General features: G+C 34.8%; 1 protein-coding gene across 10 annotated transcripts in view; it reads left to right on the top strand.

Moving 5' to 3' along the window:
* The window catches only part of CHD9 (chromodomain helicase DNA binding protein 9), a 94431-nt gene that overhangs the window by 62686 nt on the left and 18090 nt on the right, over positions 1–13655 (top strand). For all 10 annotated transcript variants that reach the window (XM_050713149.1, XM_035543242.2, XM_035543247.2 and 7 more), the window contains 13 exons: positions 144–320; positions 1136–1279; positions 1840–2095; positions 2897–3107; positions 5140–5335; positions 5991–6158; positions 6717–6896; positions 8388–8498; positions 9206–9402; positions 10668–10867; positions 11367–11526; positions 12457–12546; positions 13480–13583. In XM_050713149.1, coding sequence (XP_050569106.1) covers positions 144–320; positions 1136–1279; positions 1840–2095; positions 2897–3107; positions 5140–5335; positions 5991–6158; positions 6717–6896; positions 8388–8498; positions 9206–9402; positions 10668–10867; positions 11367–11526; positions 12457–12546; positions 13480–13583 — 2194 coding nt within the window. The remainder of the gene's footprint in view (positions 1–143; positions 321–1135; positions 1280–1839; positions 2096–2896; positions 3108–5139; positions 5336–5990; positions 6159–6716; positions 6897–8387; positions 8499–9205; positions 9403–10667; positions 10868–11366; positions 11527–12456; positions 12547–13479; positions 13584–13655) is intronic.

Genomic DNA, 13655 nt, shown 5'->3' with positions numbered 1-13655 from the left:
TTAGATAAATGTGTATGGGATGACAAAATGTTCTATAATGTAAGAACTAATGTCTGGCTTTGGATAAAATTTCAGCGACAAAATCTTTGAAACGAGTAGACTTGAGATAATATAACAAGTTTTGTGTTGATGAATCTCTATAGGGACGTATTGTTCGAGGTACCTACCGATTCCAAGCCATTATCACAACTTTCGAAATGATTCTTGGTGGCTGTCCAGAGCTAAATGCAATTGAATGGCGATGCGTTATAATTGATGAAGCACACAGGCTGAAGAATAAAAATTGCAAACTCTTGGAAGGACTAAAATTAATGAACCTTGTGAGTAACTTTATTACTTTTATTTTCTTCTGTTGTTTGATTCTATTTGTTTCCTGTACAAATAGTTATGTATGGTATGATGATAAATCATAAGCTTGTTTATCTGTCAAAAAGAGATCTTGAGCAGTCTTTCTATGGAAATATCTGTTCCTGATGCTCTCTTCAAATGTCTGTATTTTTGAAACCTGATATTGGTATGTTTCTGATGGAGAAGAAAGTGTGAAAAGCTCTAACCATAAGCAGAGTCTATTCCTGATGATACTATTCTATACCCTGTTTTGATTACAATGCTGACTTCATTTAATATGGTCTTTGTAATACTAAAATGTTTTTAATGCAAATATTTGTTGATTAATTAATGTTTAAACTATCTTGTAGCTTCTTAAAAACAAGTTAGTTAACAATAAAAGCAAGCAATGCTAGGAATAAATTCCTGTTATTTGTTAAGGTAGAGTTGTTGTCTAAAACTGTAGTTCAGATTTTGCTTGATACAGTGGAAGATTTTAATAACACTACCATGAATCTTGTGTATATTTTCAGTAGTATGGAGAGAGGGGATTGTATGGGTGAATATTACAGGGAAAAGTTGAAGTATTCAGTCATTTATTACACATGAAGGAAGACAGAACTTAAAGAAAAGCTAGTTGAAAATACCATTCTTCTTCTATGGATTCTTTTATCTGTATTGCCTTTGTACTTAGTGACACACAGAACTGGTCATGTCAAGTTACGACAGTCAGACTTGGCAAAAAAAAAAAAAACTTCTAGCAAGTGTTTGCACGTAAGTTATGAGACTTTTTTGTTTCCTTTTATAGGAGCATAAAGTGCTGTTAACTGGTACACCACTGCAGAACACAGTAGAAGAATTATTTAGTCTCCTTCATTTTCTTGAACCATTGCGTTTTCCTGCTGAATCTACCTTCATGCAAGAATTTGGAGACCTTAAAACAGAGGAACAGGTATTGGAAGTTGAATTAGTTTGTTTTGAGTTTCAGTATTTGTAGGAGAGGCTTTTGTTTTGTATAGGAACCATTATTGGTTTTCCCCAAGCCCTTTCCTGTGTACCATCTCAGGTCTTTTTTTGTCATGCATGTAATATTCCTAAATCACACAGGCAGAAAAAAGTAGTTAAGTATAATATTTTGAAGTTATTCTAAGTATTCTTAGAATTTATTCTAAGTTATTCTGAAGTTATTCTAAGTTATACTTCTAAGGAGGGGGAGTGAGAGAGCGGTTGTGGTGGAGTTCAGCTGCCTAGCACGGTAAAACCACTACAATCTTGTAAGTATAGCAAGTAAATAGGGAGAATAATAAAAACTGAAGCTTTCTGGCTTTGTAGACAGTTTGCAAACAAATGCTAAAAAGATGCTCTTTTTTTTGAATTACATCAAACATTTCTTTAGTAATTTAAAGTTTAAAAATCAGACTATATTCTATCCGGAAGATATTTCATATAAGTCTAGAAATGAAAAGTGATACTGAGTTCAAATTTTTTCCCCAACAAACTTGATTCATTCAGGTTCAGAAACTACAAGCTATCCTGAAACCCATGATGCTGAGACGGTTAAAAGAAGATGTAGAAAAAAAGCTGGCTCCTAAGGAGGAAACTATAATTGAAGTAGAACTAACTAATATTCAGAAGAAATATTATCGAGCAATTCTGGAGAAAAATTTTGCTTTCTTATCCAAAGGAGCAGGGCAAGCAAATGTACCAAATCTGGTTAACACTATGATGGAACTCAGAAAATGTTGTAATCATCCTTATCTCATCAAAGGTATATACTTTTCTACTTTTATTGAAATTATATAACAACTTTTGCTGGTGATCTTTGACATTTTTATCAGACTTCTGAAGTACTGGATTAGGAGGAAATGTTATTTGACAGATGTAAGGCAAAGCTGTGAGGCAGTTGCATATTTGAAATGTGAAATAGGAGCTTGTTGTTTTGTACAATTCCACAGAACATTTAGAACTGATTACCTTATGGAAGTGTTATTTCCCTTTGAAAGCAGTATGAAGGAATGCTTCGAAAGCGAACTTTTGAAGTTTTACTAATTGCAATAGATATAGTCTGTTTCGGTGTTTTTTGCTTTTGTTGCTCATTTTAATGTTTTTTTCCTGCTTGCAAGAAAATACACCTTAAGTTCTTAAAGTTTTTGCTATGTATTCAAACATAGTGGGACTTCAGAAAAGGTCTTCAAAATACTGTTCTTAAGACTCATGTCCCACATCAAATATTACAGAGGTAAATGGACTTGTGTTTTGTTTTTTTTTAAATTACTTTTTTACACAACACTTGAAGTTGTATTTTTGATTTTGCAATTTGGGGTTATTCATCTAATTTTAGATATGTTTTTCTGTGTTCTGCTTAAAAATACAAGACTTCTTTTCAAAGAGCATAGAAATAAATCTTCTTGTTAGACTTCAGATCCATCCAGAATTCTGTTCTGTCTCCTGCAGTGGCTAATCAGAGATCTTTAGAGTACAAGCATTGATTTTGGGAACTTATTCTTCTATGTATATGGAGATATTTGTGTAGGTATGCCAGTAGATACAGACATTTATTCTTTGATAGGTGCTGAAGAGAAAATCCTTGGAGAGTTTAAAGAAACGTACAGCCCAAGTGCCCCTGACTTCCATCTACAAGCAATGATCCAGTCTGCTGGGAAATTAGTTCTTATTGATAAACTTCTTCCAAAAATGAAAGCAGGAGGCCACAAGGTCCTTATCTTCTCTCAAATGGTGCGATGCCTTGATATTTTGGAGGATTACCTTATACATAAAAGGTAAGATACTGCATGCTCTGTCTTTGTAGTATATTGATGTCAGTGGACATGTTTTTGGATATTGTTGTGGGGCTAACAATACAGCATACCAAAGATAGGAAGGTTGGTGGGTTTTTTTTGCGAATCACTAACTTACTATGTGATGTCTTATCAGTTGTTAAGCAACAACTGGACAACTTCACAGAGAAACTGAAGAGAGCTGGTTGAGTAAACCTTCAGTTAGTTGCTTTTTCTATTAAACATAATTATAATTTAACATATATCCACACTGTTGGCGTTACCTATCAGAAACCAACCGAATTCAAGCTCAACACTGCTCATTCAACCTCCAGGAAGCATATAATATGTTCTTTATATCATGTTGACCTTGGACCTGACAGGGGTAGCACAGTTCCTTACTACAAACTAGTAAATAACTGGAGGTTTAATTTCTTTATTAATGTCAAAAATGGGCTTCCTGTCTTGCCTAAATTAGTACTGCTTTGAATTTTGCAACAGAACGGAAAGCCAGTTTGTTTACTGCCAGACATAATGCAGCTCCTTAGATTGCCTTGTGCTGTCACGTGTAATAGCACCCTTTGGTTATGCTGTCGACTCCACAGAAACTAAGCACTTACAGATGTACATGACTAAGTACTACACATAAAGCCTTAGCACGTAAAATCTGCCCTTAAACTCAGCTACAACCAATAGCTGCTATATCAACCTGAAAAATGAAAAAGGTTCTGGTTATTTGTTAGAAATTAAATACTGTTTTAAAATGTATATTTGTCAGTAAACTGCACAGTAATACAGAGTTAACATGTTACAAAAAAAAAGGGGCATGCCTTCATGCAGTGCAATACTGGAACATATACTGGAAATTGTGGATTACTAGTATCTCTTTTTATCTTAATTGTATATAAATTACATGATTCTTTGCTTTTTGTTTCATAAATCTAGTTACTTGAACTGAGCTTAACGTTTTGTATTTTGTATGTGTTCACTTTAATACACTAATTGTAACTTCATAGTGGTGCTTACAATTCAGTATGAAACTATTCATTTTTTTATAACAATCTGGCAAGATTTAGATTGGTGCATCATAGGTACAGATACAATCTTCTGATATCCACAGAAGCTGCAGCTCGCTTTATGCTGCTGTTTGATTAGAAATGTTAGAGTGCACACATGATTAGACTTACCAGAATTCATGACTGTAGGAGATGGCTGCCTGCCAAATAGCCTGTGGTCCTGTGGATTATCTGCTGTCCCATTTTATGGCTGATTAGAAGAAAAATGGTTGTGAAGCTTTTTAACTAGATACACACTCGGCATCTTACTCTATGTACATTTAGAAGTATTTGCTCCCTTTTTAAGCAAGACAGAGAGGGTCCGTTTCATTTCCAAAGTTTTACAGGGGTCTTGGTAATTATCAAAGGTAACGGAAGCGGCAATTACACTTTGGGCTTCTGATTTTGCCACTTTTAGTTTACGTAGTCATAGATTCATTGATGCCTTGATAAAAGATAGTGAGAGGTGCTGTGAAGTCCTTTTTGTTCTATTTCTCTTGGTTTTGCCAGAATTGATGTGCAGTTTGCTGAATGACAGCTGACTAAGTATTCCTTTGTGCTGGTTACTTGGTTACCCTTCCTGTGCTCAGACAAGTTGGTGTGTAATACAGAAGTACACTGCTTGCTTCTGTGGCCACAGGCTGAGATCCAAGAGTAGGATGGGAAAAACTTCTAGGTGCCCCCATTAGCCGTGAGTTTGTGGTGTGTTTTAATGCAACTAAATGTCGTGACAATGCATGTTTCCAGGTATGTATAGTCAGGTACTTGCTCTAATGGACAAAGAGCATCTCTTAAAATATTTGCCGTTAGGACTTCCTGATGTGTATTAGTACTACCGTGCTCTGTCCTGATTTCTGGTAATCAAAGTTAGTTTGTGACTTTTATTCACTGTAAAGAATAAATATGCAGGCAGATTTGTTCTAATCCCCATTTAAACTGTGAAAAACCTTGTAGTGATCTGTGTGTGTGACAATTTCCAGATATTTATATGAACGAATTGACGGACGAGTACGAGGTAACCTCAGGCAAGCTGCAATTGACCGGTTCAGCAAACCAGATTCTGATCGCTTTGTGTTCCTTCTGTGCACCAGAGCTGGTGGTTTGGGCATCAATTTGACTGCAGCAGATACGTGTATAATTTTTGATTCTGACTGGAATCCTCAAAATGATCTGCAGGTAAACTTGTTTAATATTGAGAGTGAAGACATCAAACTTGGTTGATAGAAATTTGGTCACTCAGAATGTTCAATCTCTGTCGTTAATGTGTATCACATTTAAATGTTCAGGTTTGGTTCTAACTTTTTCTTTCAAACTGATTAAATACCCAATACAAGAAAACTAAGTCAGTGAGTTTATAAATCTCTTAAGATTTTGATGACATTATGAAACCTGAGGCAGCAGTGGGGTTAGATTTTTGCATATATTGAGTAACACAGTTTACAGAAATAGAACCATTCCATTAAAACATAATTTATAGAAATGAACAAATTTATATAACGAAACAGTGAACTAATCAAATTTAGGAATTGGATGCTGAAATTGAATACATTCCCAAATCGCAACTTTTAGCATTTTTATCTGGAGATCAGATAACTTTGGGGTTAGCATGTCTTTTTTGTCTAGTGCTACTGGGAGATAAATACCATTCAGTAGCACGTTCATCTGCATTTTATTTATTACTCTGGTTTTGGAAAAACTATAGGCACTTGACTTCTTTTTAAGGTTATATTTTCTTTTTAAGGCTGTGCTACAGCAAAACAAATTTATTGGAAGAATCTTACGTTATTCCTAGATCAATCTAAATTCTTACTGTTCTCCCTTCATTCAAAAGGCTCAAGCCCGTTGTCACAGGATTGGTCAGAACAAAGCAGTGAAGGTCTACAGACTGATAACTCGTAACTCATATGAAAGAGAGATGTTTGACCGAGCAAGTCTGAAACTGGGACTCGATAAGGCTGTCTTACAGAGTATGAGCGGAAGAGAAAACAGTGTTGGTGGTGTATGTAGACTTCCTGAATTAATTTTCCTTTTGATTTTGTAGTCGTGTGGGAAGTATTTTAAATTATAGAAGTTAAACTTTTTTTCTATTGTTTGCATCTCTGCTATGTTTTCTGATGTGAGCTAAGAATAGTAGAAATAATTTACAAGGTACTTCAGTAATAACTTATCAGAGTTTGTGCCTCTTAAGGTAAACAATGTCAAAGTTAAAGGGAAAATTTTCTTCTTGTTTTCCTTTTATCCTCCTGTATTAATATAATGTGTTACTTCAATATAAGGCGAGATTTACATCTCGTGTTAAAGGGTAGGTTTTTAAACCTTATATTCATCACAGTATTGAGACTAGCCAAAACCAGAGACAGGCACTTGTGTGAGTACTGTAAACACACAGCAAATTACTTTAGCTGTTAACTAGATGTATCTCTGTCTTTAATAATCTAGATTTCAAATTCAGAAATTACAAGGCACCGTTAGGTCGCAGAAGCATTGGAAAGGGAAAGAAAAAAATAACTTTGGGGATCTTTTCTAGACTTTTTTAACACCCATTTTATTTACTTAGATCCAACAACTCTCAAAAAAAGAAATCGAAGACTTGCTTCGAAGAGGTGCATATGGTGCCATAATGGATGAAGAAGATGAAGGCTCTAAATTCTGTGAGGAAGACATCGATCAAATTTTGCAGCGCCGTACTAAAACTATTACAATTGAATCAGAAGGAAGGGGCTCCACATTTGCCAAGGTAAAGAAGCAGCAAGTTTTTCTTTGATAGTATAGACCTGTAAACTTAATCGAATGTTATAAAAATTTATACTTAGATAAAAGTAGACAACTTTTGTGTGTGTGTGTTTGTATGTTAGATACATTTTTGGAGTTCTTATATATACTTACTAGCATATGCATATAGCAAAATCCAGTTTACACATACACCTTGAGTAAATGCCAGACACAAAGAGACAAGTTGTGTGCAGCTTTGGAAAAAGGCTGGGACTTGAGAGACATAATGGACTGCAGTAACCAAAAATATTAAAAGCCTTTAGCTTACAGATTCATTCATATTCAGAGCAAGGGAAAATGCATGTAAGACAATTATTTAATAAGATTACAGATAGTTAGCCTTATTCTAGATCTAATTATAGCTAGGTTATAGTTTGAACCTGATCTTTTTTGGTAAGAGTTTGAAAAGTTAAATAATACATAAATATTTTAGGAGTAAAGATAAAAGGAGTAAAGGGGGAGGGGAGAATAAGAATATAAGGCCTTAAGAGTAACAGTGTAGAAAAAAATTGGACAAACTCTGTTTCTAATTTGTGGTGCATAGGCAAAAAACAATAATTTTGTGGCATCTAAAAACCTGTGCTGGAAAATTGAACAAGCAGAACAAAAAATAAGCTTGAATCCTTTAATTTCCAAACTTGCAAAAATGAACCTGAACAAATACAAATTAAGGTAAATTAAAAAAAAAAAAAAAACTCAGGCAGTATAATCAAATTTGGAGCATGCGTCCTTCATTAATGCAGTAATGCAATTGTTACATTTAAAAAAGACATGAAACAGAAAACTTTTTATACTGATGTGTATGTATTATTTTGAAATGTATATTTATTGAGGATCTCTTATATCTTGCTGATTTCTGAGTTAAGTCAAAAAAAAAAAAAAACTTTCTAAAGAAGCAATATGAAACCAGTTACGGAACATGATTGTGACTTTCTTTTCATCACAAGAATTAGAAAATTTTATTTTTACTTACTTTTTTTTTCCAAAAAGCAGTGTATCAGTTTTTTTAAAAGGCCTTCTGAAATAAAGCTTATTCCTTGCTTTCAAGCTTCGATTGTTGGTAGCTTAAGTACTCCTTTGAAATTTCCCTCAAGCGGGTACTTTTTGCATGAGATGAAATCCCCAAATGCTGATAAGCCTCTTCAAACGATTCTATTTTTTTCCATTCAAGTAATTTAGATTCAGACTTGGAAGCAGAATAATCTTGCTGCTTAATGTTGTTCTCCCCTGATGGTGCATAAAAGTTCATTAGATTTTTCTGATATATTATGGGTCTGAATTTAAAAAATGAAGGGGGAGGAGAATTTTGAGTTACTTTGCACTGTTAGTAACTTCTAAAGGCTTAACAGCTGCTTGGGAGATTTTGATGGAATAAAGTTATGCCGCACTGAGGCATTCAACTCTACAAACTTCTCATGAATGCTGTTGGTAAGATATAATTATATTTTTTTTACAGGCTAGCTTTGTTGCATCTGGAAACAGGACTGATATTTCACTAGATGATCCCAACTTTTGGCAGAAATGGGCCAAAAAAGCAGAAATAGATATAGATGCCATCAGTGGTCGAGTAAGTATTTCTCTCATAATGTATCATTTTTTTCCAAGTATGTGCTTGCTGTCGATGTCTGAGATGGCAATATAAATTTTTGGTGCTGCTTTGTTCTGTATATCTATGAACCAGAGTTTGTGTGATGGTTACTTCGTGCATGGGTAATCAACCAGCAGATAGCTTTAATATTTCCTAGCTCCCTGTTGTCCCAAAAGAGTTTGGGCATTTTTGATTTTTTTGTTCAAGTCCTGGAAAAAGTTGAAAGTGTGTAATTGTTCTGATTGCCTTGTTTCTTTGGCCGTAACTCCTGTTCTGGAATCTGCAAAACAGCAGACAGAGGTGTTATTACTGGTTTTACAATACTGGAAGTTGTGACTTACATGCAAAGGCATTCCTATGAAGTCAGTTCTAAAAAGGTTTCATTGACCCTTTTTACTGATAGAGGCTACGTCATATGTAGTCAGTGGAAGTATTCAGCTCAGATGAAATGTTCAATATGGCTTTTAAGTAGTGTGCTGGCATCATTGCATGAAACCCTTTTTTTCTTGTTGTTGCCTTAAATACCACAAAATGTTTTACATGCTTTACAGGTGTTTTCCATGATGTCTTTGCAAAAGACCTATTCATGACATTAGACAGAGGTTGTTCCTTTCTGAACTAAAGCCAGCTATTTACAGAAAAATTTCCAGCTGTTTTTCTGATATGGTTTGCTTGAAATTTTGCAGAACAGCCTGGTTATTGATACCCCAAGAATTAGAAAACAAACAAGGCCCTTCAGTGCTACAAAAGATGAGCTGGCTGAATTGTCTGAAGTGGAAAGCGAGGGTGAGGATAAACCGAAACTCCGCAGGCCGTGTGACCGTTCCAATGGATATGGAAGAACAGAGTGCTTTCGGGTGGAAAAAAACTTACTGGTCTATGGGTATGGTATACATCCTTCTTTGTTCTAGGAAAAAAATAAAAAGAGAAAAGAAGGGGGAAAAAAAAGCAATTGTTTTTCCATGTACTAAATTGTATTTATGGGAAAACTTATATTGGTGAAGTACAGATCCTGACCAGTTAATAAATAGGTATTTGTATAGTGCATAGACCCTATATATATAGCTTCTTTAATGTACGTATTGGATGTGATCCTAAGCATTTTAAGATGAATTACTTTTTGCAGAAATTCTGAGGCATAGTAAAACACACCTAATCACACAACTGTAATTTTAGGTCTTTGCTTTTGTAGCAAGACCAAGATTTACCTTGGTCTTTTGGGGGCTTTTGGGTATGGGTACATAAATGGTGATATTTATACATATTGCAATATCGAGGTAGGAATAAGCATGTACTGATGGCATTCATAGCATTTTTGCCTTTCCCTCCCTCCCCTACATTTAAAGGAGCTCGTTTAAATCTTTATTATGCTTTTATTGTTTTAATTCCTACCCTCTTTGTTGTTTAGTCTGTTAAAATGAACTACATACAAGTTTTAGATTAAACTTGCAATAACCTGGTGTGTCTATAAAGAGATTTTATTTAAAATTTGAATTTTATTTTATGAATAAATTTGCTATAATCATGTACCCTGTATAAATCTTTCTGACAATTTGTAATTGAAGAAATATTAAAGAAAACAGGTAAAACCCTTTCTTCAGGGAAGGATAGACACATCTAATATGGGCACTCCAGTAGTCTCTGTAAAAATAAATAAAAATATTACGGTAAGGGCTGCAGGCAGGCTTAAAACTGTATACATAAATATCTAAAATAAGCTAATGAACGGCTTGGTAACTGTCTTGTTCATAATTGCAGAACATCCTGCACTTCCGTGAGGTTTGAATAGGAACTGAAAATCTAACCAGTCATTTTAAGCATACTTAAATCAGATGTTGTGATTTTATAAATAAAGTCTTAGGTGTTCTTTTCATCCACCTGAAAAGATAAATGACTGTGCATGTTATCATTGAGTTCCAGTGAGTTTTGTGCCTAAAACGATCTTTTTTTTTCTAAACATGTAGTTTTTGTTTAAAACCATTTTAAACAGGTAGTCGTGTTGGAAATGTTACTTTCATATTTCCACTCAGTAATTTAAATGGAAGGAAAAAGTAGAATTTCTCTAAAATTTTGGTATTCCTTTTTATAAAATAAACCTGCTGGAGTGTTTCACTTTTACGTGCTAACCTGTGATTCTCTTTGGACTAGGTGGGGTCGCTGGAGAGAGATTTTGTCACACGGTCGCTTCAAGAGACAGCTAAATGAACAGGATGTGGAGATAATTTGCCGAGCTCTCTTAGCCTACTGTCTTGTTCACTACAGAGGGGATGAGAAAATAAAAAGTTTTATATGGGATCTCATTACCCCAACAGAAGATGGGCAAACACGAGAGCTGCAGAATCACCTTGGTAAGGACTGAAGTGGTTTTGCGGTTGAAAAGCTTCACATACGCATGCTAGTGACAATGGGATAAAAGCAGCTAAAAATTCTCTCTGAAAGTGTGCTACTTGAAACAGGTATCTGGAGTAAGCTCCATTTAATTCAACTGATGTAAAAAGAAGTGTCATTTCTGTTTCACTTTGTTTTTTTGATTGCTTAACGAAATGGGTTGGTATACTGTATTTAAGCTTTCTTTTCATTTTGGTTCATAAGAACCTATTTTGTTTCAAAGTAGGTGACAACATACTCTTGTCTCTGTCCCCATTTCCTGCTTTGTCCTTAGCTTGTGAAATGTAGTTCAGAGATGCTCTAACAGATCAAACAAAACAAAACTTGTATTCACAAGCTGGAAGGCTGGTGTATTTTCTAGTAGGTCACAATACTGGTATAGGATTTTGTAGCTATAAATATCACAGGGGTTCTGTACCTACCTGTTGCTGTTACTGTATTATGTTTTAAATTATATAGGCCTATCAGCCCCTGTGCCTAGAGGAAGAAAAGGAAAAAAAGTGAAGACCCAGGCTAGCACTTTTGACATACACAAAGCAGAATGGCTTCGAAAATACAATCCAGAACATCTGTTGCAAGATGAAGGATACAAAAAGCACATAAAACACCACTGCAACAAGTAAGCAGTAGTTGAAGTGTGAATGTTTTTCACTTCTTATGTAAGGATTTTTTTTCTTCTAATTCCTTGTTGTCTTAGACTTTGAAGTACTTGTGTTGCTATGAAAAAACAAGTTTTCATAGTGTGTTTGACTAGGACAAGTGGTCTGTCTTGTACTATGAGGTGAAATAAATATTTCATATTAAAAATAACCTTGTTATCCTTTTTAAATAAACCGCATGTTTGTACATTGCGGAGCTGGGGGCCCGAGAGAGAGAGAGAATCTTGCTAGCATGTTTTTGGAGCCTCGTAGCAGCCAAAGACTAAAGAACTTGGGAGTGCTTAGCAAAGAAATTGAAAGTGCTAAAGTTGTTGCTCCTAAATCTTTTTTTTTAACCTGGTATTGTTTCTAGGCTTCTGAGAATCTGAGCTGGCTTGCTTGTTGAAAGCTTATCCATAATGATGAACGAGGTTATTTTAGATAAAGCACTTCTTTATAACAAAGCTTGTCATACTCTGCTTGAAAACTTCAGGCAACTATAGACAAAAATTGAGATAAAGCATGGACAAGCCATTGAGGTCATGAACTAAATTTGAAGTGAGGAGGAATGAAAAGGGATGTGAAAGATGTTTATCGTCAGCCTGCTGGAATCTTTTTAAGGGAATCTTCCAAGTAGGAAGAGGGAAATTAGAAATTTGCTCTTAGCAGTAATTTATGAAGCAAGTGAGTATTCTGCTGGCTCTGGTCTTTCTCTAGGATTTGAAAGGTATTTTGCAATGAAACAGTAGCAATAAAAAAGTGCAGAGTGACTTGAATTGGAGGTTATCTCCTCTCGTAACTGAAGGAAGTATGTTTTAGGAAAACGGCTTGTAAACCTTCTGATGTCACAAAAAAATAATGAAAGCTTTTAAAGTACTAATATATCTGTTTCTAACCTTTTTTTTCTTTAGGGTCTTGCTTCGAGTAAGAATGCTGTATTACCTAAAACAAGAAGTCATTGGTAATGAATTCCAAAAGGTGTTCGAAGGAATTGATGCCAGGTGAACTATACGGAGGGTTTTTGCCTGTTTATTTTAGATGTAAACTTATCAAATGAATATTCAGAAGTCTTAGACCCAAATGACAGATGTTGCAAGCAAATATTTCCATTTTTAGGTTGTGAGGAAAACATGTTTTTATTTGCCATTTTAACAAAACACTTTTTATTTACTTGACACAGGAAGTCTTGATTCCTATTTGGGAGTCTAGCTATATGAAATTATTAAAAACAAATAGAATGAGAAAGTAAGTGAAAGATGAAATATGTTTGACATTCTAATTGGCAGGTTTTCCTTGCCTCTTTATGCACACTTTTAGTTAAGTGCTGCAAGTTCCATTAATTCTTTTATGGAAGTATTTCTGTGTGAGAATTCTTGAGCTCATGGCTGCAAGAATTCGCAGTAAATAGAAACTTTGATTTGGATTCAGAAAGCTGTTACAAACATTTACGGATTAGTCCATCTCATGCTATTAAACACAAAAGCAGGTAATATTTGGTTTTACTAAGGTTGGTAAACATGAACTGCTAGAAATTGGCAGAATTCAAAGAGAATATTGTATGCTCCTTCTGCTTTCATATTCTTTCCCTGTTATTGGTCTCTGCCAAATACAAAATACCAAGCTGTCTGTCTTGTATTGCTGTTTAATACTGTATTGTGTAGCTTATGTACCTCTTAGTAGCATAGTCCTACATTAGTTAGTTATTACTTGCTTTTAAATACCGAAGTGCATTTAAAAAAAAAAAAGTTTCTATCCAAAGAATCTCTACAACCTTCAAAATAATCTTTGAATTGTTTTGTTGGACATGGAATATGGTACATGGGTCTTTGAAAAGAGAAGTTTGAAAACCTTCCGTAACGTACAAATTCCAAATTAAAAATGTACTTCTGCCTCTGAATATTACTGACGTTGATGCTGTTGGTGATTCTCCGTAGTGAAATTGATGTTTGGGTCCCTGAGCCAGATCACTCAGAAGTTCCTGCTGAGTGGTGGGATGCAGATGCAGATAAATCCCTTCTAATTGGAGTTTTTAAACATGGTGAGTAATATGAATGACTGCATATGTACTTCCCCACCCCTCAATATCAACTTCTATCATCTTTTCTTTTAT

The sequence above is a fragment of the Cygnus atratus genome, chromosome 12 (assembly GCF_013377495.2).
Source record: "Cygnus atratus isolate AKBS03 ecotype Queensland, Australia chromosome 12, CAtr_DNAZoo_HiC_assembly, whole genome shotgun sequence".
Classification (NCBI taxonomy): Eukaryota; Metazoa; Chordata; class Aves; order Anseriformes; family Anatidae; genus Cygnus; species Cygnus atratus.
The sequence above is the reverse complement of the archived record's forward strand: the minus strand, read 5'-3'. Positions and strand labels throughout refer to the sequence as shown.